This window comes from Calonectris borealis, chromosome 1 (genome assembly GCF_964195595.1).
Source record: "Calonectris borealis chromosome 1, bCalBor7.hap1.2, whole genome shotgun sequence".
In the NCBI taxonomy this organism is placed as follows: Eukaryota; Metazoa; Chordata; class Aves; order Procellariiformes; family Procellariidae; genus Calonectris; species Calonectris borealis.
Genome location: NC_134312.1, coordinates 57,199,048 through 57,223,597, shown reverse-complemented (window position 1 = coordinate 57,223,597; position 24,550 = coordinate 57,199,048). Strand labels below are relative to the sequence as shown.

Genomic DNA, 24,550 nt, shown 5'->3' with positions numbered 1-24,550 from the left:
TTAAATTGGATTCCTGGCCTGAAAAGTGACTGTAAAAATGGTTTTATAGAGTTAGTATTAACTGCCTGCCGATGCCTTTCCAAAGTTATGCTCCCATTGACAAGCAAAAAGGCAGATTTTCCTTCAGCTGGTTTTGCATACTGTGTCTTTCATTTTCTTTACTTGCTGGGAGAAAAGTTTCTGCAGGCTTCATCCACTGTGTTAATGAATTAATTGCTTCATTCCCCCAGTGTCCATTTGATCTTCCAGGCCCAACTGGAACTTAGTTTTCTCACTGAAGTCAGGAGATCTATTATGATTCATAGTGCACGGACTATCGGGAGGAAGTTTCTTGTGCTATCTTTTCTAGCTTCTTGAGATTAGCTTTGCTAATATAGCTTCCCTAATTTAGAGAGTTCAGCTCAGCATGTGGGTTTTTGGACCCCACTTATAGCAGTTCAGGCCAAAAGCAGCCCTGGTGATCGTTTTTCCCTCAGTTCCCACTTAACACAAGCTACTGAGTCTCAAGCTGTGATTCCTGCATCAGAGAAAACAGTTCTTCCTCTGGTGGACGTGAACCCCCATTGAGCCTAATCATTGGCAGCTGAACAGTGCCATGCCTTTCGGTGACACAGACAGTCAGTGTAAAGCCCCCAATTGCAATGGCTTTTATTTCTGCCCTTGAGATGGCGTGCCAGTGTTTAATCATCCTTACAGCTAGACAGCCCAGTTACCCTGTCTAAATACCCAAAAGCCAAACAAGTGCCCAGTTTCAATGTCTTTTCCAAAGCCGCCTTCTTTAAGCGTGATCATTTCTCTCCCCAGGGCTTTGCCAGCAGCACAACTCTCTCGACTGCCCTCCTCAGGGCTTGGTCCAGCCCATTGCTGTGACAGCAACCTCTGATCCCACCAACTGCCCCCGATGCCATAGCGGGAGCACGAAGCATCCCGAAGGCTCTCTGTCCTGGATAGCGCTGACTCAGACCAGGAGGATGGACGAGCCAGCGAAGACGAGGAGAGAGCAGCAGAGAGGACCAGAGTGCCTCGGTGCTGGAAAAGGAGGAGGAGGAGGTGGAAGAAGGCGGACGGCTGAAGTTCTGCAGTGACATGTGGCGAGAAGTGAGGGTCAAGCTTCGAGGGATTGTGGACAGCAAGTACTTCAACCGCGGGATCATGATCGCAATCCTAGTGAACACTATCAGCATGGGCATCGAGCACCATGAGCAGGTAAGGCACCGCAGGGCAGAAGGTGGGTGGCAGGGTCTGGTGAGTCCCGCTCGGGGTTATGGCCTCGCTAAGCAGCTGATGCAACTCAGTGGAGGCAGAGATTGAGCAATTTGGACCCCAGGCTGCAGCACAGATGGTACCAGCACGGCTTTGGAGAAAGCGTTAGGACCTTGCAGGGTCTTTTCTTCCTTATCCCTGCACTTAATCACTTTCACTGTCTCCATGTATTTTTCTCTCACCTCCTTTCATTCCCTCTCTTTTCCTCTCCCTGCTGACTTTTATTCCTCTCTTTTTCTTTTTTACCCTGTCTTCTCTTTCCATCTGCTTCTCTCTCCTTCACCCTCATCTCTTCCATCTTCCTCATCTCTCTCTCTCATTTCTCTCTCCATTAGCTTACTGAATCCTTAGTCTATTTGGTTAATTTAATGTGCCCTCTGGGGATGTCACAGGCACTTCACCAGCATCTCAATTCAAATCCATCAGCTTGCTAGCCTTTCCAGCTTAATTAAGAGATGCCTGAGCGCAGTCTATCTATACAAGAAGGCTAGGAAAGGCACCACCTCCCATCTCCAGTCATTTTTGGGGCTCAGATGGCTTAAGCCTTTCTTTTGCCCTGACAGCAAGAAGTGATAGGTAGGTCAGACATAGACAGCAGGTATGGGCACAGGTTTGACTTTCACGCCAATAGTTTGCAGGCAGCTCTGAGTCAGCAGTGCACTTTATCCTAATGACAGACTTGTGAGATGGAGAAGGATTGTGTGCCCTCATTTATAGCTGGGAAACAGAGGCTGTGTCTACTTTCTGATGTGCAGAGCCAGCTTCAGAGGGTGTTAAGCATGCCCATGACCTTGCATCTGCATTGCTGGCTGGTAGCTCTGCTGCACTTTGCGTTAAAGGATTCCATCTGTACATCCAGATCTATGCCGCTAGTCTGAATGTGACCATGATTCGCTCCACGTGTCTTCCCAGATCACATAAATAAGAGATCGCTCCACTACTGACATGCTGACTGCATTGAAGCTTTGGAGCCAAGGTGAAGTCTAGTCCTGAACACAGTCTCAGGCAGCAAAGAGACAGGCAGTGAGTCTGGTTCAAGCAAGGCACCCAGATTTGTCCTGTGCTGTATCAGGATGGAGATATCTTGAGACCCAGAGTATCTTAAATTCCCTGTTTGAGGCAACACAGTGTCTGAGCCAGTATTTGAAGCCTCAGATGTCTGGATCCCACCCACATACCAAGCATTAGACCATTTTTCAAAGCCCAGCTAGTTTCTGATACAAGGATGGGAAACCTTAATTTGATCCCAGAACGCAAAACTGCACTGGATGCTTCAGTACCAGAAAAATACTGGCAGGAGCTCAGAGGAGAGGAGAATGAAGAAGAGGCTGGAGGGGTTGACTCATGAAAATAGATTAAAAAGAGCGATGTATTTATCACGTAGCAGAGAGATGACTAAGGGTTGAAGCCCAGGACAATATGAAAACTGCCCACTGATATTTTAAAGATGTGAGCACCAAGCAGGGAGAGCCATTGTTCATTTTGGTTTATTGGAGACAGTGTGAATTAAGAGTTTAGCAGAAGAATGTTTGAGCTGGAGGTAGAGAATTCACTCTCATGTTTTGGCTATTGTGTGTGCAGATTTAAGCCCTTCTAGGCCGCCTCTGCTGTGTTTGTACAGCCCGCAGCAGAGTGGGATCTGCCTGCAGCCTTGGGGTTTCTAGTAGCAGGTTATTAATGACACGTCTTTAAAGTTATGCTATCACTTTTTATCCATAAGTAGCTAGGAAAAGCTTATGACCCTGCATGCTGTTTCTACTAGAAAGAGATGTCAGCTGAATTGATCATAGCTGAAAAATGTGGTGCAGCCTGTTTATTTAAAATATGTATACTGAATCCTGTTTCCCTGGCACAAAAAGATCTAAAAAAATATATTCAGACCATGAATTCCAGGTCCTTTTCAGTCAGCAGTTAACTCAAAAGCACACAGGCATTTGCACTTCCCTTTGCTCTCTTTCAGTTTTCCTCAAGCCGTGCTATCAGTACATCTCAGACGGGTGCTTCATCGCCTCCTTTTCTCTCTTTCTTTTCTCTTTTTCCTGTTGTTTTTCCTCCTAGAAACACAAATTTTCACAGGACAATATCCAGCAAAACCCCTCTGCCCACAGAGATCTGTGATTTGTAGGGTGACGCCATCCTATGACTGAAATAGCGTCCGTTGCTTCAGCTATTTCATCATGTGAACGTCTAATGCATATAGAGACCTCTCGAGATTTTATTTTCTGGTGCATGGGAGATCACAACCCCAGCCACTCTCTGGGGACATATCTGGCTGGGCAAGAGGGTGTGCGAAGGTGTCACAGGCTTGAGCAGTCCTGGGAGCAGCTCATGGAATGTCCGTCAGCTCCTTGCTGCTCCACTTGTTCACGGACTATGCGCAGGTGAGCTGGCCCGCGGACCAAAGCTCCCGCCAGCCATCAGGTTAAGGGGTGAGAGAGACTGCAGGAGCCAGGCACAGGGTTCAGGCTCAGAAACACAGGAACCTAGGGGACAGAGCCCATGTCTTCAATTCCTGAGCCTTGACCAACAGAAAGAAAAACAGGAATTAAAATTATCTGTTTGTTACAATTCAGGCATTTAATATTCACAATGTTTTTCTACCAGGAGACTTAACCTCAGCAACTCAAAGCACTGTACTCGGATCTAAATCACCATGGAATTTGGCTTTGTTTAGCTTATCTATCCAGTCGCTTGCCCTGTCCTATTTCTGTGACCAAGGCAGCTTCCCATCTCCTTATACATTGGTTGTGAGGGAAATCAACTCATTTTGGGATAAACTGCACTGCACTGCTATGAGTCATTTTTAATCTTTAAGCTTATCACAAGTTATCACTTGTAAATAGATAAGTTTATTCAAATCCATCAGTGTGCATTATACCATGTAATATCCTCAGTATTAGGCCTTCAGATATTGCTGGGACATGGCACAAGCCAAAATCCATAATTTCAAGCTTTGTCCTGCTTGAAATAGTTTTTGCAGTTCTTCAGATCTGTTTCTACTTGGAAGTGCCTATTTTTAAAATCCAGTGTAGAAAATCAAGATATTAGATGCTTGTGGCTGTCCAAAAGGATCTTTTTAAGAGGCTTACTTTTTTTTAATATTCACAGAGGATCTGGTGCTGCTCACTTTTCTCCCTTATTCAGCATGAAGATGAAAGGCTGGTCCCAGCTGAATGTCCAGGCTGCCTTTCTCATATATTTCTTGAATGGCTTGTTAGACTCAAGCTTCTTTGCCATTAGTAGCCAATGAGACAATTACTGAGTAACTTGATTTATCTTCTCCAGTATCTACTTACAGTATTCCTTCGTACATCAGATCAATACTTTATGAGGTCTGTCTTGTGTGGATCAGGAGACGATCCCTTGTTTCCTAACTAGACCAGCCCTGTGGATCAGTACCTTCATATCCTTTAGCCTGTGTGATTTCCCTTTATACCAGCATTTATTGCATCCACAAGTTCATATTTTACAGTTATTGCTTCTCTTTTTACTATTTGCTGCTTGTCAGAAACGTTCAGCAAATGTCCAAGCCAGCTTATCATACTGACATTTAGTAAATGATGGAACAGTCTCCCTGGGGTGGTAGATGAAACCACATTACTTCGGTGTTGTAAAACTAGGGTATAACAAAACATCACAAAATCCTGCATTGTGGTTGTGGGGTGGTGATTAGAGTAAGTAAAAGCTAGTTGGTATGTTCCATGGCTGATTTCTATGACTCTTCTGATTAGTGTCAAATGACTTGACAGTAAGTGAGTAAAAATGGACAGGCTGGAGAGACCTCTCTATGGAACATTTCTCTCTCATGTTCTCAGAGGCAGTGATGTGCAGGTATGGTTTGGTAGGGCTGGTCTGCATAGATCACATCAATTACTCTTCAGTTTCAAATTTACTCCTGGTTAGGAGAAACTTCTCCTGCAGGGGCTTCATGGTAGTCTGCATATTCTTAACCTTTCCTATAGTGCAGGAGTTTCTGGCTGCTGTCAGATAATGGATTAATTACATTTTCAGTCTAATCTGACATAAGAACTCTAATGTTAGTAAGAAACTGAAAAGGCAGAAAAAAGCTGAGCCACTGCCCTCTATTGCCCCAGTTCTAGTTTCTGATCACTGGGCAGGAGCTCTGAAGTAGATCTGAATCATTCATTTCACTCTCAGTATTTCATCTACATTGTTAGGGATGAAGGACTTTTTGCCATGAAGATGTGAATTAAGTAGTTTCATGGATTTGGAAACAGATCCATATGCAGAGTAGGTGAACCAGTCTGGTTAAAACACTGGCTCTGGGCATGCTTTGTCCCCTGGGGTCTCTCTCCCCTTCAAACCACCTCCCTCACCCCAGTACTCAGGTCCCACAGTTTTCTTCAAGTTTCTCTCCTGGTATGATGGGTAAACCAGTCTGTCCTGGCTTGGCAATATGAACAGACTTCTTGTGGGGAGATTTCTGGTCTTCCCTGGTTTTGCTTGGACTAAAATAGCCTTGAGTTCAGGCCTTTCCTCGTGGACACTTCAATTTACAGTTTCTAGTTTCTTCAATTACAGGGTGGCCTGGGAGGAGGAAGCCTTGCTAACGGCTTTGATGATAAATGCCTGAGTGCTGTCTGTGGGAACCTGGGGAGCTCTCACAACTCTGAGGTGACACGTTGTCATGGTTTAACCTTAGCCAGCAACTAAGCACCACACAGCCGCTTGCTCACTCCCCACCAGTAGGATGGGGGAGAGAATCAGAAGAGTAAAAGTAAGAAAACTCATGGGTTGAGATAAAGGTATTTAATAGGTAAAGCAAAAGCTGCGCACGCAAGCAAGGCAAAACAAGGACTTCATTCACGACTTCCCATCAGCAGGCAGGTGTTCAGCCATCTCCAGGAAAGCAGGGCTCCATCACACATAATGCTTACTTGGGAAGACAAACACCATCACTCTGAACGTCCCCCCTTCCTTCTTCTTCCCCCAGCTTCATATACTGAGCATGACGTCATATGGTATGGTATACCCTGTTGGCCAGTTGGGTCAGCTGTCCTGGCTATGCTCCCTCCCAGCTTCTTGTGCACCTGGCAGAGCATGGGAAGCTGAAAAGTCCTTGACTACTGTAAATATTACTTAGCAACAACTAAAACTTCCGTATGTTATCAACGTTATTCTCATGCTAAATCCAAAACACCGCACTATAGCAACTACTAGGAAGAAAATTGTCTCTATCCCAGCCAAAACCAGGACACACATCCATTGTGTTCGGGATCCCATGTATCGGTAAGAAGAAAAGGAGAGAACCACTTTTTCCCTGTTCGCTTGCCCCCTTCATCAAGGTCACACTTCCCTGGCCAGAGAGAATCCCCAGCACCGGCCATGTCCCAGCCACCAGCCTTGTCCACTGTCACTCATGGCCATACTGCCCCATGTGCGAGGGCAAGCCCACACAGGACACAGCCCCCGGTGGCCCCCACCCTGCAGCCCCGGCTCCCAGCTGATGGCTCTTTGCACTCTGCCGAATTATCTGTATCTCCAGAAACGGCTGCAATGCAGGATCTGCCTTTAGTCTCTCCAGCTGGCTCCTCTCTCTTTTCATCTTCTTTTTTTCCTGAGTTCATTCCTTTTGTGTTGCTCTTCCTTCCCCAGCCTTTACTTCTTTCCTACTCCATTTTTAAAAATCTCTCCTTCTCTACTGCTTGTGGGTGCCACTGAGTTTATTTTACTTTTTTTTTTCAGCTTTGTTTTTTGATTCCTCTTTCGCTGCCTTTCTCTCTGCCCATCTCTCCTTCCTTTCCCTGCCCAGTCTTTCCTGCCCCTCTCTCTAGGAAGGATGTTTTGCTCGGGCTGATTGATGGCCCATTAGAAAAAGATTAACAGGTGGAGGCTTGACTAGAGAAACAGATGTCAGGGAGGGAAGGAGAGACGGGGGAACAGGTGACCTTTTCCACAAGCGAGATGCAAGCATGGCTTTTCAAACATCAATTGCTCCTTACGACAGCACAAGAGAGGAGGTATGGACAGCAGAGAGGAGGATAATCCACCATCATAGCCTGTCGCTTTTTTACGTTGCTCATTCTCACTGACATAATCATTTGATTCAGGCTGAAATTGGCATCTCTGTTTAGCATATGGACCTTATGTTCCCGGCAAGTGTCATTACTGCCTGGCTCTCCGTGAAGTGATCTTCATCTCTCCCTTCCCGTGTGCACTTGCTCGTTCTTTCTCTCTCTTTGCTCTTATCTCCTCTCCTTTCCCCCTCGTTTTCAGGATGGTTTTGTTATTCAAATGTAATTATGGATGGAAATTGAACCATCTCCCCTTTTCTGATTTTAAAGAAATGGAGTATTTCAATAAAAAGCTGCAACGAGGAGTGCAAGAAATTAGCAAAGGGCATGGGAAGCCACAGATGTGAGGAGCAGTTTCCAGTCCGTTTGCTCACCGGGAGGATCTAGGCCCCTGGGGGTCCCAGAGCAGGGGTTAAAGCAGTCCCCAGCTTCAGGGGGAGGGTCAGACCCAGAAGTCCATTCCTCCCTCACTTCCCCTTCCACCAGCTGAATAAGTTACAGGCACAGCCAACACAAAGGCTGCCCTTCAGAAAAACAGCAATTTTGCAGTCCTCAGGGAGAGACCATGACTCCCCTTCCTAGTGGGCACTAATACTGAGTTCATGGTAAAAATATTGGCTCTGACCTGCAGGGACTCACTTTTTTGTTTCCGCAGTACCAGAAGTGTCTGTCCTCTCTTGCCCCAAACAACAGGCTTTTGCAGTTTTCTGGCTCCCATCCATTTTATGTGATGCTTAAAAGAGTGGCCTGGTGGCCAGGCATAGCTCAGACCAATGTGAAGGAAGAGGGGAGTCTTCAGCCACCTTTTTGGCACGGGTATCCAAACAGTGACAGCAGTACTGCCTGCTACCAGAGAGCCTGGGTCAGACTCACCTCAAAGGCTGGGAGCTGGGGCTCAGTGGCGCATTAGGTTAAACATCAAATATGTAACCTTGTCTGAGGTGTGACATACCTGCCCCAAGGTAAACATGGAAATTTGGGCCAGAGGAGCTCTAAAGAAGTGCCTTGGAGCTGCTATGCTTTGTCCCTCTGCCTGGGAAGGTGGCACACCTTCGTCTGGAGCAGGTCCCCACCAGCTGCTGCTTGGGAAGGTGATGGCCAGCAGCATGCTAGAGCCAGGTGAATTGCCCTAGCAGTCTCATGCAGTCTGAAGGCTGTGGGTTGTCTAGCCTGGCCCCAAGCTGCAACCCATTATACTGGGAGGAAGTTTTTCTCTCACTCTGGGAACATTTTGTACCTTGCCATTGCCGTGGTAGTCTCCCTGGGCTATGTATGTGTGTGTCTGAGTATGTACAAACACGGGCAGGCTTGTGCATGTGTTGCCGGCCTTGTTCAAGACCTCAGCCCTTGCTGTTTGGCCTGGTGCAGTCCTTGTCCCTGGGTGAGAGGTGGTTTGAGCAGATGAGTCCATCCCAAATTCAGTGGAGGCAGGGAATGCCTCCATTTCACAGGGGATGGCAAGATCCTGGCATCCCTCATCAATGACATAAGCGCAGCCTCTGTCTCCCTCTGAAGCAACGTTTCATCATTCCTGAGGAAACGATCTAGACCCTTTCCTGACCTTGTCAGAGAAGTTTCCAAGGCTGCACACACTGAAGAAAAAGTCATTAATTCAGAAAACAAAAGGAGGAGTAATTTAATTTGCTCAGACTTGTTCCACTGATGGAATCATTAAAACACTTTCTGTCCTCTGCACAAACACATCGGTCTCTGCTGGAGAAGGCTGTATCACAGGGGCTGAAAGATGTGTCAGAGATTCAACAGAAAAAAATGCCTGAGGCAGGGCCAGATTGCCTTTTTTTTCTTTCTTTTTTTTTTTTTTTTGCTTTCAACACAGTCATCTTGTGTCATCCCTGGAGGTTTTCACCTTGTGCATCTGCCTTTTTCCTCTTGCTGTCCATTTTTCTCTTTTTCTCACCCTGTCCTGCTCTTGCTGTCCCTTACAGGTAGGCGTTAGCAGTGTGCCCCTCCTCGCTGTTGTCTTATTCATCCAGTCTGATATTTGCTCGGGTAATTATTGAGACCACTCTGAGGACAGAGGCATGAGAAAAGGCTGCTGGAGCAAGACCGGAAAACTAATGCATACCAAGGATTTGGTGGGGAGTGGGAGAAAGAAAAATGGGGAAGGGAAAAAATAGAGGGGAAAGGGGCAGAGAAGTGCAGTGAGGTTTAGAGGAAGATGGGGAACTGTTTTCCTATCATTCAGATGTTTTCAGAATTTCAGCAAAAATTTGTGCCAGCTATCTGTGGAGACCTCAGAGGAAGAAATCCTTGAAGAAAGAGGTTGACCACAGATCTGCCACTTTTGCCCTGCTTCAAAAAATACTCAAGTTCTTTGCATGAAGTAAAGCAGCCTTTAGCCAGAGGACCAGGGCATGGAGTGGGATGTGGGAGACACTTGGTCAGCCTTGGCTTTGTGAATGGCTGTGGGGCTCCTCACCACCTCTAGTAAAAGCATTTATTAGGGACGTAATCTATGATGAAGATAGTAAATGTGCAAAGGAATTTGAGTGGAAGTGGCTCTATCCAGCTCCATTCTAACCTTGCAGCTCCCTACAAAGCCTGTCCCCTGGGAATGGTGGCACTTTATTTCCGATAATTTCAGAGCTCTTTCAGTTCTGACTCTCTGAATTTGCCTTCTCTCCAGCCAGAGGAATTGACCAACATCTTGGAGATCAGCAACGTTGTCTTTACAAGCATGTTTGCCCTGGAGATGATCTTGAAACTTGCTGCTTTTGGTCTCTTTGATTACCTCCGCAACCCCTACAACATCTTTGACAGTATCATCGTCATCATCAGGTGACAAGGGCCTTGGGGATCGACTGAAATACACATAGAAAAGAGTACCACAGAACTTGCACATTTTCATGTGCCTTTTCAAAAAGGATTTAGCAGCTATACTAGGAGGAGCTGAGCTGATGCATAAGGCCAAGGATTGGGAGACCAAGATTCCCAATCCTTTCCCAACGCTTGGTGACCCTAGGCAAGCCGCATAGCATTTCTGCCCCTTAGTTCTCTCCTCTGTAGAATGGGGGCAATTGCAATTGCCTTGTAAGTCCACAACAAATATTAGCTGTGAAATATTTTAAAAATGCACAAATTAAGGATGCTACAAAGGTTTAATGTGTGATAGAAGAACTTGTCTTGCTGGAATGTAATGCTGCAATCCTTTCCTCATTCCTGCAACGTGCAGTGCCATGTTCATGTTCTTAAGGGAGAAATGCAGCTTTCTACACATAAGTAAAAGCCTATAGTATATACTTCTAATTATATCTTGCTCAAACAGATTTTCTCTCTGACCCCTTTATACTTGCTGCCAATGCAGAGGTGAAAACTTGGGTTAGCATTGTTATTCCTCTCTCTTTCCTTTTGTCCCTTATATTCCCTGTGCCTCTCTGGGCCACAGCATCTGGGAGATCATCGGCCAGTCGGACGGGGGCCTCTCTGTGCTGAGGACTTTCCGTCTCCTGCGGGTGCTGAAGCTGGTGCGTTTCATGCCTGCACTGCGCCGCCAGCTTGTGGTGCTGATGAAGACTATGGACAACGTAGCCACCTTCTGCATGCTCCTCATGCTTTTCATCTTTATATTCAGGTGAGGAGGCAGTTAGTTGCCTCACAGTGTTTTGGGGATGCACTGCACGGCCCATGTGGGCAGCAACTTCACAGCATGATTGCATGACTCGTCTTGCCCATTGCTGTAGGCTCAGGCAGCACTGAAAAACATTTATTCGTTCGTAAGGGCAGAGGTTACTGCTGCCCTAAATTGGGTTCAGCAGCTGAAGATTTGGCCTGGATGGGGTGGAGAAATACTGCCACCAAATGTGCATGTTGAGCATAATGTCCCATTGCAGGATAGGTGCAGTCTCTTGGTAATCAACACTGGCTGCAGGAGCAGTTCAGTCTGGAGGCTGACTCTGGCAGAAGGGCGGCAGGAAGCAACCAGGAAAGTCTGTCAGTGCATGCCGTGGATGCAGTGGTAGGGAGATGAAGAAAAATGAGAACAAACAAGAATGATAGAGAGAGCAGATCTGAAGGATAGGTTGGAGGCAATACGTGAGCTCTGAGGCTGGAGCAAGGTTTTTTGGTGAGCTATAGGGGTGCAATACACAGCTCCTTCTTCATGGATAGGTCCCAGTGGTCTGGCTGTGTTGTTCTACCCCTCTCTCCTGTGGTGTTACATTAGATTGTCAGGAGGAAAAGAGAATGATTCTGATGAGCTCGTTTTGGTGGCAGATTTTTATATTTGACACCATCTCCACTTCTTGTCCCAACAGCATCCTGGGAATGCACATCTTTGGTTGCAAGTTCAGCCTCAGGACAGACACAGGAGATACAGTTCCTGACCGGAAGAATTTTGACTCCCTGCTGTGGGCCATCGTCACTGTCTTCCAGGTGAGCCCACTTTGCTCTCTATGGGTGGGCCAGGGCAAAGTGAAGAGGATCAGGAGGTGCTTTTTCTCATTGCGGAGCATTGCACTTGCTCCTGACAGCACAAAAGGCAGCACAAAAGGCTCCGGTATGTGATGTTTGGAGGAAGAACAATTGTGTGTTATAACCAAATGACTGGTGTATCTCTCAGGTAGGGGCGCTCCTTCCTTCCTAGGAGACAGTTTGCAAAGGTCACTCCTGTTGTGGCAACTCCCATGTATAACACCGTCACCTCAGCACATGACTGCCCTCATGGTCACTCTTGTTTCTTCTTGCTCAGTTAATATTATCGGGGCAGTACCACAGCTGGACAGTGACAGCGGGCGGTGGGTGTGCGGTTATGGGGAAGTTAAGAGCCTGATGTGGTCCTGATGTGTATCTTTTCACTGTCCTTTTCTGAGAATCCCCTTTGTGTTTTTCCTTCATGTTTATGTGGCTTCTGCTCCTGGTTGCAGATCCTAACCCAGGAGGACTGGAATGTTGTGCTCTATAATGGCATGGCTTCCACCTCGCCATGGGCATCCCTCTACTTTGTGGCTCTCATGACGTTTGGCAATTACGTGCTCTTCAATCTGCTGGTGGCCATTCTCGTGGAGGGGTTCCAGGCTGAGGTGAGTTGCCACCAAGACCTCATCAGGAGGAGGAATAGATGTGCTAAAAAGGGGACCTTTGAGACACTTTGAGGGTCCTGGGGTAGAGGACTCCCAAAGTATCACACCTCTGTCATTTGCCTTGTTAAGGTCAGGGTGGGCTTCGTTAAAAAGAAAAGATGACAGTGTTGATCTTTGCGAGGAAAGAGACAAGCCCACTGGAAGGGGGTTCACAATTTCCATCCTGTGCAACAGACCATACCCTACTAGGGTGAGTCCTTTGCTCCTCCAAAAGGAGCCATCCCGGGTCACACGAGACACTTACCAGTGATCACACTGATGCCTGGCTGCCAAGGAGAATTTTACAGTTGTTCCAGCAATGAAAGACAAGAACAAATGGTCTTTTCTGTTTACAAGTTCCCAAATTCTAAATTTGTGTATTCCAGGGTGATGCCAACCGGTCATACTCAGATGAAGATCCAAGTTCATCCAATGTGGAGGAGTTAGATCAGTTCCAAGAGGTCCAGGAAGGCTCAGGTACAATAGCTCAAACAGCCTCATTTGCTTATCTCCCATTGCTGTTTAGTGAGAAATCTGAAAGCAGATTCTGCAAAAAATTCACTCCCATCTCCAAGAACTTAGCGGTTTTCATTTTGAACTTTATGCTAGTTTGTGGTGTTATCTGTGGAAAAACAGAGCCGTGTTGGCATCTTGAGGAATGTGATAGCTAAGGCGAGCAGTTCTTGAATGACCTACAGAATGGCAACTAGGAGTGAGAAGTAAGACTGTCTCTGCTTAGCTTCAGGGGCACCATTTCAGGAACACTGTGTCCAAATCTGAGACCCACATTTGGACAGGGGATACCAACACGTTAAAAAGGGCTCGGACAAATCTGGAAGTCTTGCCTCATAGAGAGAGGCTAACGAAGCTTAAAGAAACCAGAGAAGTGACTTGATCACACACTCTGTAAGTGCCAACCATAAGGAGAGATTTCTGATGGTAGATGGCTCTTTAATTGAGCAGAAAAGCACATAATGAGATTGTAAAGGTTGGAAGCTGAAGCTAGACAAATTCAGACTGAAAAAACCCCACATATTTTTAAGGAAAGATAAATAACTGTTGGAACAGTCTGCCTCCAAACTGCCAGGTAAGGTCTCCACCCCTCAAAGTCTTTCCTCGAAGACTGCAAGTCTTTCTACAAGAGGTATTATACTTCAGGCAGGACTTGGTGGCAGGGAGCAGCAAGAGTAGCTTGCTCCTCAATGGATGGCGAGCCAGGAGTTAAGGGGGAGGGACAGCCAGGCGGGAGGGCAGGGACCACACCAGTACTTGCACAAGGTGAGCAGAACAGGTCCACTGACACTAGCCAGGGTCAACCGATGGTTCGGTGGTTGCCAGGCAAGTCCACAGTGGTGAGGCAGGTCTGAGGTCAAGCCAAGAATTTCAGTCAGCAAGACAAGATCAGGATCAATGAGGTGCAAGGACAGGCACAAGCATACTCGCAGCATAATCCAGACAAGGACCACAGGCACATGTCTGAGCTTAAATGCAGCTCCCACAGCAAGGAGCTCCAGGATTGTCTTGTCACAGCTCTTTCCTGCAACTTAGCTGTTTTCACAGCAGTCTGATACAGGGTTACATGGCTGCACCATATCAGAGCTTACCTTGAATGTAGGCAGCCAAACCCTTAGGAGGGCAGATGGGGAAGAGGTTACAGAGCCTGTTGGTTCACTCACAGCTGTGACACTGCGTGCAGGTGAGGATATGTGACCTTCATTATGCAATAGGTCAAACAAAAATGTTCCAGTCCTTTCAGGTATTAAAATCCAGTACCCCATCCTCTCCATCCATCTTGACAAATGCTGATGGTAGTCCACGGGACCTAACATACCCCTCAAAGGTGTCCTGGATCTTTAAGGTCAATGATCACTCATTTGAAGAGGTCCAGTGTAGTAGGATAGACTGGGAAGAAGAGTATGATTGCAGGAATTTAAAGGTGACCCCAATACATGGATGGCTGCGGGTCTCCCCACATCTTAGTCTATTCCTCAGTGTCTCAGCCTAACTGCTTTAAATAGCCAGTCTGACAGTCGATGGTATTTGTTCAGACCTGAAGATCAGGTGTCTGTTCTTGGCATGCAGAAGCACACTTTCCTTCCCTTGCTGCCAGGGTTTGGCTTCTTGCTCTGCCTGTTGGCCTGAGTCTGCCTGACCAGCATTCTGCTCGTCTGTTTGGCCCCAAGGAGTGCTGCCATCAGTTTTGGGGTCTGAGGAGAATACTTCAAAGTTTTCCCAGCTTGCACTGCTTTTGCCACAATACCCTAAATCAGAAGGAATCAATGTTGATTGATGCTAAATAGTTAATATTCTGTTAGCTGCTGCTAACATGCTAAACAGTTTAAGCATCAAAGCAGTTACTGGATAGTGAGGAACCCACCTTCTTCTTTTCTCTTTCTTCTTCTTTCTGCATCTTTCCACCCAGATCCCAAGCTCTGTGCAACTCCTGTGACGCCTAATGGACACTTGGACCCATCCTTGCCCTCTTCCAACCCACCAGTAGCTGCTGGGGGCGTCACCAACTCTTCGCGCAACTCCCTGCAGCCTGACCAGATCCGTGTTGCTGTTGGCTCCCGGAAGAGCAGTGTGATGTCCCTGGGGAGGATGACCTATGACCAGCGGTCCTTGGTGAGTGAGCGAGTAGAAATGTGTGTCATACTCTTCTTTTGAAGTCTAAGCACTCTGTTGTCTTTCTGCCATCATCTGGGGATTGCTGTGGATGATTGCGCTGCTGCTTTAGGCTTCTAACACAAGCACATTGCCTGTCTTTAGGAAGCCAGGTCCGTTCACATTATTTATCTAAATTTCCAGATTATTGACGTCTATTTCCATGTTATTGATCTATATTCCATTGAGTGAGGGATTCAGCTCTTTTATATTCTTCTGGTGGGAGAGGGGGAACACCAAGAAGACAGAGTCTCCCTCTTAGAGTGAAACACGTTTTGTCCTCTTGCCTTTTCCTTGTTTTCCTAGAGCACAGGACACAAAATGATGCCCTGAGTGAGTTAAGAGCATAGGAGTATCTGGGTGATGCCAGAACTGTCAAATCCCATAACAGATGGTTTTTCTGGAAGCTTTTCTAACAATGAAGAGAGAAATCTTGACTTGGAGCTCCCCATAGCAGGTCCTGCTGCCCCTTAGCACTTCCCCAAGCACTGCTGGCTGTCCAGCCAATGCATCTCAGACCTGTCCACTCTGTAACATCAGCTTTTGGGCTTTCTATCCACTGACACACATAGCTTTGGGGGGTGCATCAGTGCTTAAAGGGTTCATGCCCCTGTTATTTCTAAACAGGGAGAGCTGGCGGCCACGTACTACGTGGTAAGTTGGACTAGACTGTAACCAACAAGCCTGTTTCTCTCATTTCTTCCTTTTTCTAAGACTGTACTCAAAGATGGTGTGTCAGATTATCCATCACCCTGTACCTTGTGTTATCCTTTACCCCAGGGCAGCATAAAAAGCTGCCAATCAGATTTTTGGAGAGCTTTATTCTTGCTCTGTGCTGGTGTAAGTAACAACAACAGGCACCTGGCCTTTGGCTTTATTATTTACCTTCCCCGTAAGTGCTTTGCACACAGATGGTGCTATAAAGTAATCACAGCCAACACCATTGCTAACTCATTATCAATTTATTGTCAGATTTACAGAGATTGCTGCTAAATTCCCACCATGCCACTTCCTCAACGGCTGAAAAATGGCAACCTCCTGGCTTAGGGGCGCAGGGAGAAGACTGTGATCTGAGATAGGATCACATGCTCCCTCCTTGTGCCCAGAGTCGCTGAGTCCCCATCCCGCTTTCTTACAGTCCAGCTCCCGCAGTTCCCACTATGGTGCCTGGGGCCGCAGCGGGGCCTGGGGCAGCCGTCGCTCCAGCTGGAACAGCCTGGCCCGGGGACACAGCCTGAAGCACAAACCTCCCTCTGCCGAGCACGAATCCCTCCTGTCTGGGGAAAGGCACAGGGCAGCAGATGGGGAGCCGGACGGGGCAGGAAGGGTGTTTCATCACCGCCGAACGCTCTCCCTGGACAACAAAGGCGCCTGTGACCTGCTGGAGTTGGCCTCGGTCCCATCCGTCCACAGAGTGACCCGTAAGCTGGGAGCAGCGTCCGGGGCCAGCGAGCATCAAGACTGCAATGGCAAAATGCCCAGTATCGCCAAGGAGATCTTCCCAAAGATGAACAACCGCAAGGAACGGGGAGAGGATGATGAAGAGATAGATTATGTGAGTACTTGGTGGAGGGAACCTGGGGTTACACCGCAGTGCTGTGGGAAACCCCAAATCCATCCTCAAGTTTTAGTCTCCCTGCCACGTGGATGGGAGAGCTTGCAAAGGTGCTTTAAGTACAGCTGGAGGACAATACTGAACACGGATGGGACCTTCTAGGCCCAGACAAGCTCAAACCACATTGTCAGGCTGCCTGCAAGGCAGTCGTACGGGTGGATGGAGGGAGGAAGGCAGATGCGAGGCACGTGCATGGTCATTCGGGGACTGTTATTTCAGAGCAGTGCAGCCAGTGATTTCTACAGGCTAGGAGAGGTCAGGCTGTGTGAGCAGCGAGAGCTTTGCATGGGGAACATCAGCAGATCAGAGCAGGAAGCACAGGCACAAGTGACAAGGCAAGTGAGTTTTGTGGTGCCAGCCTGGGAGACCATAATGCCCAATCCGTGAGCAGATCAAAGGGTGGAAAAAATGGAGGGAGGGTCAGTAGAAATTTGAACAGACATATATGCTGTATGAAATTAAATCGCCTCCGAGCCCAAGTGCCAACAGAAGGCCTTCTAGTCCTGGCCTCTCGTTTAGCTGAGGTAGCAAAGAAACACTGTCCTCATGTAACAGAGCCACTCCAACAGCTCTGAGAAGGCATCATGGACAACATCCTGCTCTAAAAAGGACACCAGCAGTTTTATTTGTAATGATCTGGGGAGGAAACCAGATGCCAACAGGTAAACGGGCCCTGGCAAAGCAGCTCCTACCTCCTTTTCAGTGGCTTGTTGCTCTTTGGGTCCATTTCCTCATTTGGGGGCTTAAAGAAAGGCAGGTAGTGCACCTGGGGAACTGCAGATAGTGATGTTTTGGGGTCAGATGTGAAAGAAGAGTGCCTCTCTCAGGCAAGTGGGAGGGTAACCAGTGGCACTTGCTTCTGCTGCATCCCTCCAGAGCCTGTGCTTTCGCATCCGGAAGATGATGGAAGTTTATAAGCCAGACTGGTGTGAGTTACGGGAAGACTGGTCCATATATCTCTTCTCTCCACAAAACAGGTTTGTGCAGTTTTTGCCATGAAAGGGTTGAGAAGATGCGGCAGATTCTGTTGTCGTGCTCGCCACATACCCTGAGCTGCATGTTAGGTTGCAAGTTTAAACTTACCAGCTGGGAATGTCTTTCGTCTCCTCCATCTCCGCTTCTACAGCCAAACAACACTTCTCTTCCTTGATTCTGGAGATGAAAGGAAGGATGAGACTCCTAAATAGCTATTGTGATTTTCCTTCCCTTTGGAGCATCCCATTTTTCTTTTGTGTAATCATAAATATTTATAGCAAAGCAAGGCAGGGAATACTAACATTAACCCAAAAAGGAGAAGGAATGTATTATTAATGACTCCATAATACTGATATTTGCTCCCCTGGTACCAGAAGAGTCTCTCCATTTTCAGTCCCAGTACCAACTTATCAGCAGTCATATCACACCTTTTAGGGCAAAGTTAGAGTTCTTCTTGCCTGAAAAAAAGAAAATTGGTATAAATTCTGACTGCTAAAGAGGTCTTCCCATCAGGAGAAAATGTCCGTGTACCCCAGCTAACAGTATTGTCACCCATGCGCATCGCTCCTTGAAAAGAAGGGGGTTTCATTACAGGTAAGAGCTCTTTGCTCTGTGTGACACCTATGCCAATGGGCACAGTGTCTTTGAGAACGGACAGAAGTGTGGTCCCCATGACAGCCAGCCTACATGCCTCTCCTCAGCTTTCAGTATGTGGCCTCTTTGCCCTGGGGTGGTGCGAAGTGTGAGTTTGGGAGGAAAACTGAAACTCAGCCTCTTCTCTACAGGGCAAGAGAGGAGCACAGAGCTGTAGTGGTTAGAAAACCACTCTGGCACTGGGGCAATGGATGAAGGTTCAGCTCCTGCAGAGCTCCCTTGCTCCAGGCTCCCTGTGTGACCGTGGGCCATCCTGGGATATTACCATGGCAAGGGACATCAGTATCAGTGATAGGAAAGCTGCTATGTCAGAGCTCAGTTTTAGCCAGACCTCTCAATTCTCTGTCCTCATAGCTCCTAACCTTGCTCTACCCAAGGCACAGGTGCCTACTGGAACTCTCTTGCAGGTTTCGCCTCCTCTGCCAAACTGTCATTGCTCACAAGCTCTTTGACTACGTTGTGCTGGCCTTCATCTTCCTGAACTGCATCACCATTGCCCTGGAGAGACCGCAGATTGAACACAGAAGCACGGTGAGCATCATTTCCTCCCACCTGCTTTTTAGCCCAACTTCTGACAGAGGTTCGTAAGTGTTCCTGGCACTGGTATGACCTCTGGAAGAACTCCATCATTAAACACCAGCTCCCACTCATCTATTCAAATGCCCAAGTATTAGTAATTCACATAGTGTGTGCTTCGCCTGCAGGGTCTTATAATGGGGCAACCCACTTTATAATATAGTAACCCTAGTTCCCTCCCTCTTGGAGAGTAAGAGAGTCCCCCAGGCACCTGCAGTTAAGAGATGACTGGCAAAAGGGACAGGGACTAGGAACTAAAGGACAGAAGTAACTTCCATTCTGTAGGAACAGCACGTCATCATTCACATATGCTGCTTTTGAGCTATCTTGGAGATGGCTCAAGCTGGCAAGTGAAATGGCTTTTTCTGCATGTCTGCCTTAGCTAACTCCCAGACTCTACTGCACAGTGGTTTGTGCTCAGCAGCCCTTCGGGAAGGAGTCCCAGCAGCAGGTCAGGACTGAACAGCACTGGCAGAACAGGGCAGAGAGATCCTTGAAACCAGATTTGCAAGATGCATTGCAAATCCCATCCACTGTGCTCTTGCAGAGTTGCGTAGGATCCTGTCCCAGTTGTGGCACAGGGCTGAGCCAGGGTGTGTGAGCTAAAAGCTGCCCAGTACTGACCTTTGTCAAAGGCACCTCTCTTATTTCCCCAACTTTCAGATCAAGAAGAAGTCAAGATATATTTAAGGCCTTTTTCTGTTTTTTTTCTAGGAGAGAATCTTTCTCACTGTGTCCAACTACATTTTCACAGCAATTTTTGTAGCTGAGATGACACTGAAGGTAAGTTACTGTGGAGATGAACAGCTCAGAGCCTTTTCCCAGTGTCAGGAACAACATGGTTCATGTTTGCTCAGCACCCTGCTAAAATCTCTCCATCTTTTCAGTGTGCCAGTCCTTCCCCCTACCTTGGTAAAGGCAGATACTGCCTGGGGTTGAGTCCGCTCTTGTCAAGCATGGAGGGGATGTTTATCCTAGGCTTTAAATCCAAAGGGATCTTAGTATCTGGGAGGAATAGCTGGCCTCCAGGTATGGATTTTGCAATAACGCCAAATGTCCATTCCCTTCCTCCTGGAGCAAGAATGGGGCAAATAACAACAATATGAATAACATGCTCTTAGTTGAGATAATTATTTAATAGGTGTCTAAGTACTTTGTGACAATAGGGCAATCTTGTTATTCCCCTCTTGTGATTGGGAAAGAGCCCCAAAACTGAGTAAAGACAATCTCAAAACTGGGTGCCTGAACTTAAATCCCCTAAAATTCATACCTAAATTATGGCCATGATTTGCAGGGTGTTCAGCTCTCCCCAAGGCCAGTGATGTCTATAGCACCTGCTGGTGTTGAGAACTGCTGAGAATCAAACCACCCCCTTAGGAGCCAAAGCGTGGGTTTTGGTGCCAGATTTTACCTCCCAGGTGATCTCTGGACTGGGAGACTTGCTCCAGATCTGTGGTATGGCAGGGAAAGGTTTCCTGTGTGTTCCCTACAGTGTCCTGTTGCTCAGGGAGGCAGAGGAAAGGTGAGAAGACACCATGGCCCTGTTATTTCTGGAGTTATGTGCCACCACTTTCCCCAAAGACATTTTCCTTCATACCCTTCCAGGTGAAAGGAAAAGATGATGAGATGACACGCCAGTGTCACGTGGAGTTGATAACTGTTCCCCACCCTCCCCCTCTCTCCACAGCAGCCCTCTACCAGGTGACATGGAGAGGAGCCATTTAACCCCTCGTCTTCTCCCCTGTCTTGCAGGTGGTTTCTCTAGGCCTGTATTTTGGGGATCAGGCTTATCTCCGCAGCAGCTGGAACATCTTGGATGGCTTCTTGGTCTTCGTGTCTCTCATTGACATCGTGGTCTCGGTGGCCTCTGCTGGCGGCGCCAAAATCCTGGGGGTGCTGCGGGTCCTCCGGTTGCTGCGCACCTTACGTCCCCTCCGGTCAGAGCCCCACTGAACCCTGCTTGGCCCCCTCTTCCCACCGCCCCCTCCAGGAAGGGTCCCAGAGTCAGACCCCGCTGTGCCAGGCGAAGTGTGGTTTTGACAAGCCACAAGCCACAGGGAGGTTCCCCTCAGCCATTCGGGTCTGGCTCTGGAGGTACCTCGTCAGACAACAAACCCATGGGAGAGAAGAAGCTTTTTGGTTGCAGGAAAGTGATCCCCACTGATGGGTCACTGCACAGGGAGAGCGGGGGTCCGTTGCTGCTGAAAATGCTTAGCTTGGGCCAAACATCCCTGCTCTGTCCCTCTGTCACCCCTCCCCTTCCTTCCCTTCCAGAGTCATCAGCCGAGCCCCTGGCCTGAAGCTGGTGGTGGAGACGCTCATTTCTTCCCTCAAGCCCATAGGAAACATCGTCCTCATCTGCTGCGCTTTCTTCATCATCTTTGGCATCCTGGGTGTGCAGGTAGGGTTGTTACAGCCCATCAAACAGCCCTCGTGTCCCCACCCCTGCCATGGGCACCTGTACCCCCAGGTACAGACACAGGGAAGCGAGCAGAACAAGAGGGACAGGCAAGCCAGGAAAATTTCTGCAGCTGCTCTCTTCCATGAGCTGTCTCCCACCATAATGTCCCTGCAGCCTTTGGCAAAGACAGCCATGTGCTCAGCGAGTGCAGGCATTGCTGGATGTGCAAGACAGGAGTTAACGCTCACGCCTGGCAGGAGTTGGATCAGGGTTTGGGTCAGTGTTACAGGGAGAGCCCAGGGCTGCCATAGCATAGAGATCGGCTGGGCATGTCCGTGCCACACCACAAGAGCAAGCAGCTCAGCACCTGCTTGCACGAACCCTGCCTCCAGTCAGCTCTGTTTCTCCTCCTCACTCTGAGCCCTAAATCCACCCACGACCTTCTTTTATTTCTTTATTTAATCCTCTTTATTTTCGGCTGTTGCATTGCAGAGGAGCAAGAGTGTGGGCGTTACTTCCATCTCGGGGAATGCGCTATACTTAGTCTGCTCTGATGCATCTGTACAAATGCACAATCCAGTACCTTCCATATGGGGAAAGGAGCCCTGGGCAGAAGAGCCACAGCAGTGCAGTGCAGCTTTGCAAAAAAAAGCATCTGAGAAGCAGGGGATGTTTTTTCTCATTCTTCACCCTCAGATAAGATCTTCTTTTCCCATCAGCTCTCTCAGTAACTGGGAAGCAAGCAGGGGAGATTACTCTTGGGGACTGAATAGAAGATTTTTTTCATTTTAGGCTGGTGGCTCTAGTTGTGCCCAGAAAGGCTGCCCTAACAGCTGTCAGATGGTGAGGTCTTACAGTCATTGCTGGCCCGGGGCATTGGAGGAGGCTGAAAAGCCAGGTGTAGGTTTATCAGGGTGGCCCTGGCTCCTTAGCAATGTGTGAGCATATGCCGTGAAATGGTCCTCCCCTTCTGTCCTGCTCCACCTGGCTTGCAGCCCTGCAGCCCACTCAGCATCTCAGGAGCTTCTGCACATCCCAGGGAGCATGGGGGACCCTGGGGGGAAAGGGTCTCATGGGGTCACTCCCCTCCTGCAGCTCTTCAAGGGCAAGTTCTACCACTGCCTGGGAGTCGACATCAGAAACATCACCAACCGGTCTGACTGCATGGCTGCCAACTACAAGTGGGTGCACCACAAGTATAACTTCGACAACCTGGGCCAGGTGAGTGTGCCTGCAGCCTCTGTCTCTGATGGTAATGCAGCTCAGGGCTCGTCTCATTCTATAAGTACCCCTCCCCGGGGCACAGATGCAATGCCTGGAAAGCCTGATCCCTGGGCCAGGAGAGGTGGTTATTTGGCATGGGTATCCATGCAGAAGCTGTGTCACTAGCGGGTTGGTATCAGGATGATGCTAACAGGTTGCGGCGGAGAGAAAAGTGGTGGCAGCAGAGAGCTTGATTTTCTGTTTCCTCCTGCCGCGAAGCAGATGTTCTTCACGACCTCTCTCCTCTGGTGGATCTGGCTGCACATGGCTTCCTGTCCCCCCTCCCACTCCTCCACGGGGGAAGGAACAGGTTTTGATGTGTGCAGAGACACAGGCAGGAAGAGTATTTCAATTTTGTTTGTGTTAGAGCGTAAACTCACGATTTTTTCCCAGCCTGCCAGCTGCATCTGCTCCACATCTGCTTTGCTTTGTATGTTGCAGGCTCTGATGTCCCTCTTTGTCCTGGCTTCCAAGGATGGCTGGGTCAATATTATGTATAATGGACTAGATGCTGTGGCTGTTGACCAGCAGGTATGAAGACTTTTTTGTGAAAGGACCTTTTTGAGTTTCCTTGGGCTAATATGGTGGAAGCGTGCTGTAGCATCCTGCTTCAGACACCTCCCTCAAACCAGGAGTCCCTTCCAGGGCCCTTGTGAATCCTTTGCTCACGTAGTTGCAAGGGGTCAGGGTCATGCCTGGTCCATGCAGGGAGGTGCAACTGTGGCTGTGCAGTGGGTGTTTGTAGTAATTCTCACCCTCTACTCAATTTGGATCACACAGCAGGTCTTTATCTATTTGTAGTGACGGAGCCACAACGCCATGTGCCTTTCTGGGCAGGCTGGCTTCCTCCTGGCCCACAGATGGTTATTTTAATACCCTGTAAAGCAGGGACTGTTGGGCTGCTGCCCACTGCATCCCTGTTCCTCCACTGCTAAGGCAATGACCTGGTGTAGGCGCCTGCCATGGCCTACAGTACCACAGGCCTGAACCTGAGGGATGATGCTCCATTTACCTCTGAACCTTTGCACAAGGTGCACTACTATTGGCTTTGTAGGCTCTTTGTCAGGAGACCCGGTCAAAGTCAGGGCCTCCTTTCTCTCCAAGCCTGAATGACATTTCTATTGCAGTCTCATTGCCATTTTGGTGGCATGTGGATGTGGTCTCTACTTGCCCTCGAGCCAGAGGTGTTCCCGGTGCCTGGACCACCTGTTTTACCACATACTGGTGTTGTACCTGACCTGCGGCTGGGGTTGTGCCTGAATTGTGGGTGACTCTGTGCAGGCAGGTCCTGGCCCTTGACTCCCACCCGCTCCATCAATCGCCAGCTGACGCCAAAATCCAGTCAGCCAATCACAAACTGCCTTGCCTGTAGCCCCAGCTCTTCCCAGCCCACTCCCCTGATTTCCATAACCCCTGCCCACCTCCCCAGCAGCCAATCACCATGGCAGGTCCCACCCCCATCATTTCCATACCATCGCCCATCCAACTGATTGACTGCCTCTGTTCTTCCCCCCCTCCTCCAGCCGGTGACCAACAACAACCCTTGGATGCTCCTCTACTTCATCTCCTTCCTCCTCATCGTCAGCTTCTTTGTGCTCAACATGTTCGTGGGGGTGGTGGTGGAGAACTTCCACAAGTGCCGGCAGCACCAGGAGGCCGAGGAGGCACGCCGGCGGGAGGAGAAGCGCCTGCGCCGCCTGGAGAAGAAGCGAAGGAGTAAGGCACAGCCTAAGTGTTTGGTCGGTTCGTAGGCCAAGGTTTTCTAAGAAAAACCTTCTCCTCTTCTTTTATTTTTCCCCGACGGACTGGTCTCCGAAATGCATCGCTTGTGGCCACGCTCTCAGCCTTCCTCCCCGTGCCACTGCCGTGTCGCTACGCACCTCACCGGGGCGGTCTGGGGAAGAGGGGTGGCTGACGAGTTCTGCTGGGACTTCAGGGAAGCTGCTGGGATTTTAGCACCTTGCCCCTCGGGAGATAACCTGTACCAAAAATACCCCTGTGCATCTGCTGGCGTGCACTGTTGACA

General features: G+C 48.5%; 1 protein-coding gene across 1 annotated transcript in view; it reads left to right on the top strand.

The window, feature by feature from the left end:
- The window catches only part of CACNA1I (calcium voltage-gated channel subunit alpha1 I), a 159,658-nt gene that overhangs the window by 116,212 nt on the left and 18,896 nt on the right, over window positions 1-24,550 (top strand). The window contains 19 exon segments of the mRNA XM_075159749.1: window positions 805-911; window positions 914-989; window positions 992-1,206; window positions 9,946-10,097; window positions 10,705-10,890; window positions 11,573-11,690; window positions 12,182-12,337; window positions 12,763-12,837; window positions 13,196-13,214; window positions 14,799-15,001; window positions 16,179-16,595; window positions 17,532-17,632; window positions 18,692-18,815; window positions 19,575-19,643; window positions 20,613-20,797; window positions 21,135-21,261; window positions 22,357-22,482; window positions 22,966-23,055; window positions 24,048-24,240. Of these exon segments, the coding sequence (XP_075015850.1) occupies window positions 805-911; window positions 914-989; window positions 992-1,206; window positions 9,946-10,097; window positions 10,705-10,890; window positions 11,573-11,690; window positions 12,182-12,337; window positions 12,763-12,837; window positions 13,196-13,214; window positions 14,799-15,001; window positions 16,179-16,595; window positions 17,532-17,632; window positions 18,692-18,815; window positions 19,575-19,643; window positions 20,613-20,797; window positions 21,135-21,261; window positions 22,357-22,482; window positions 22,966-23,055; window positions 24,048-24,240 (2,739 nt within the window).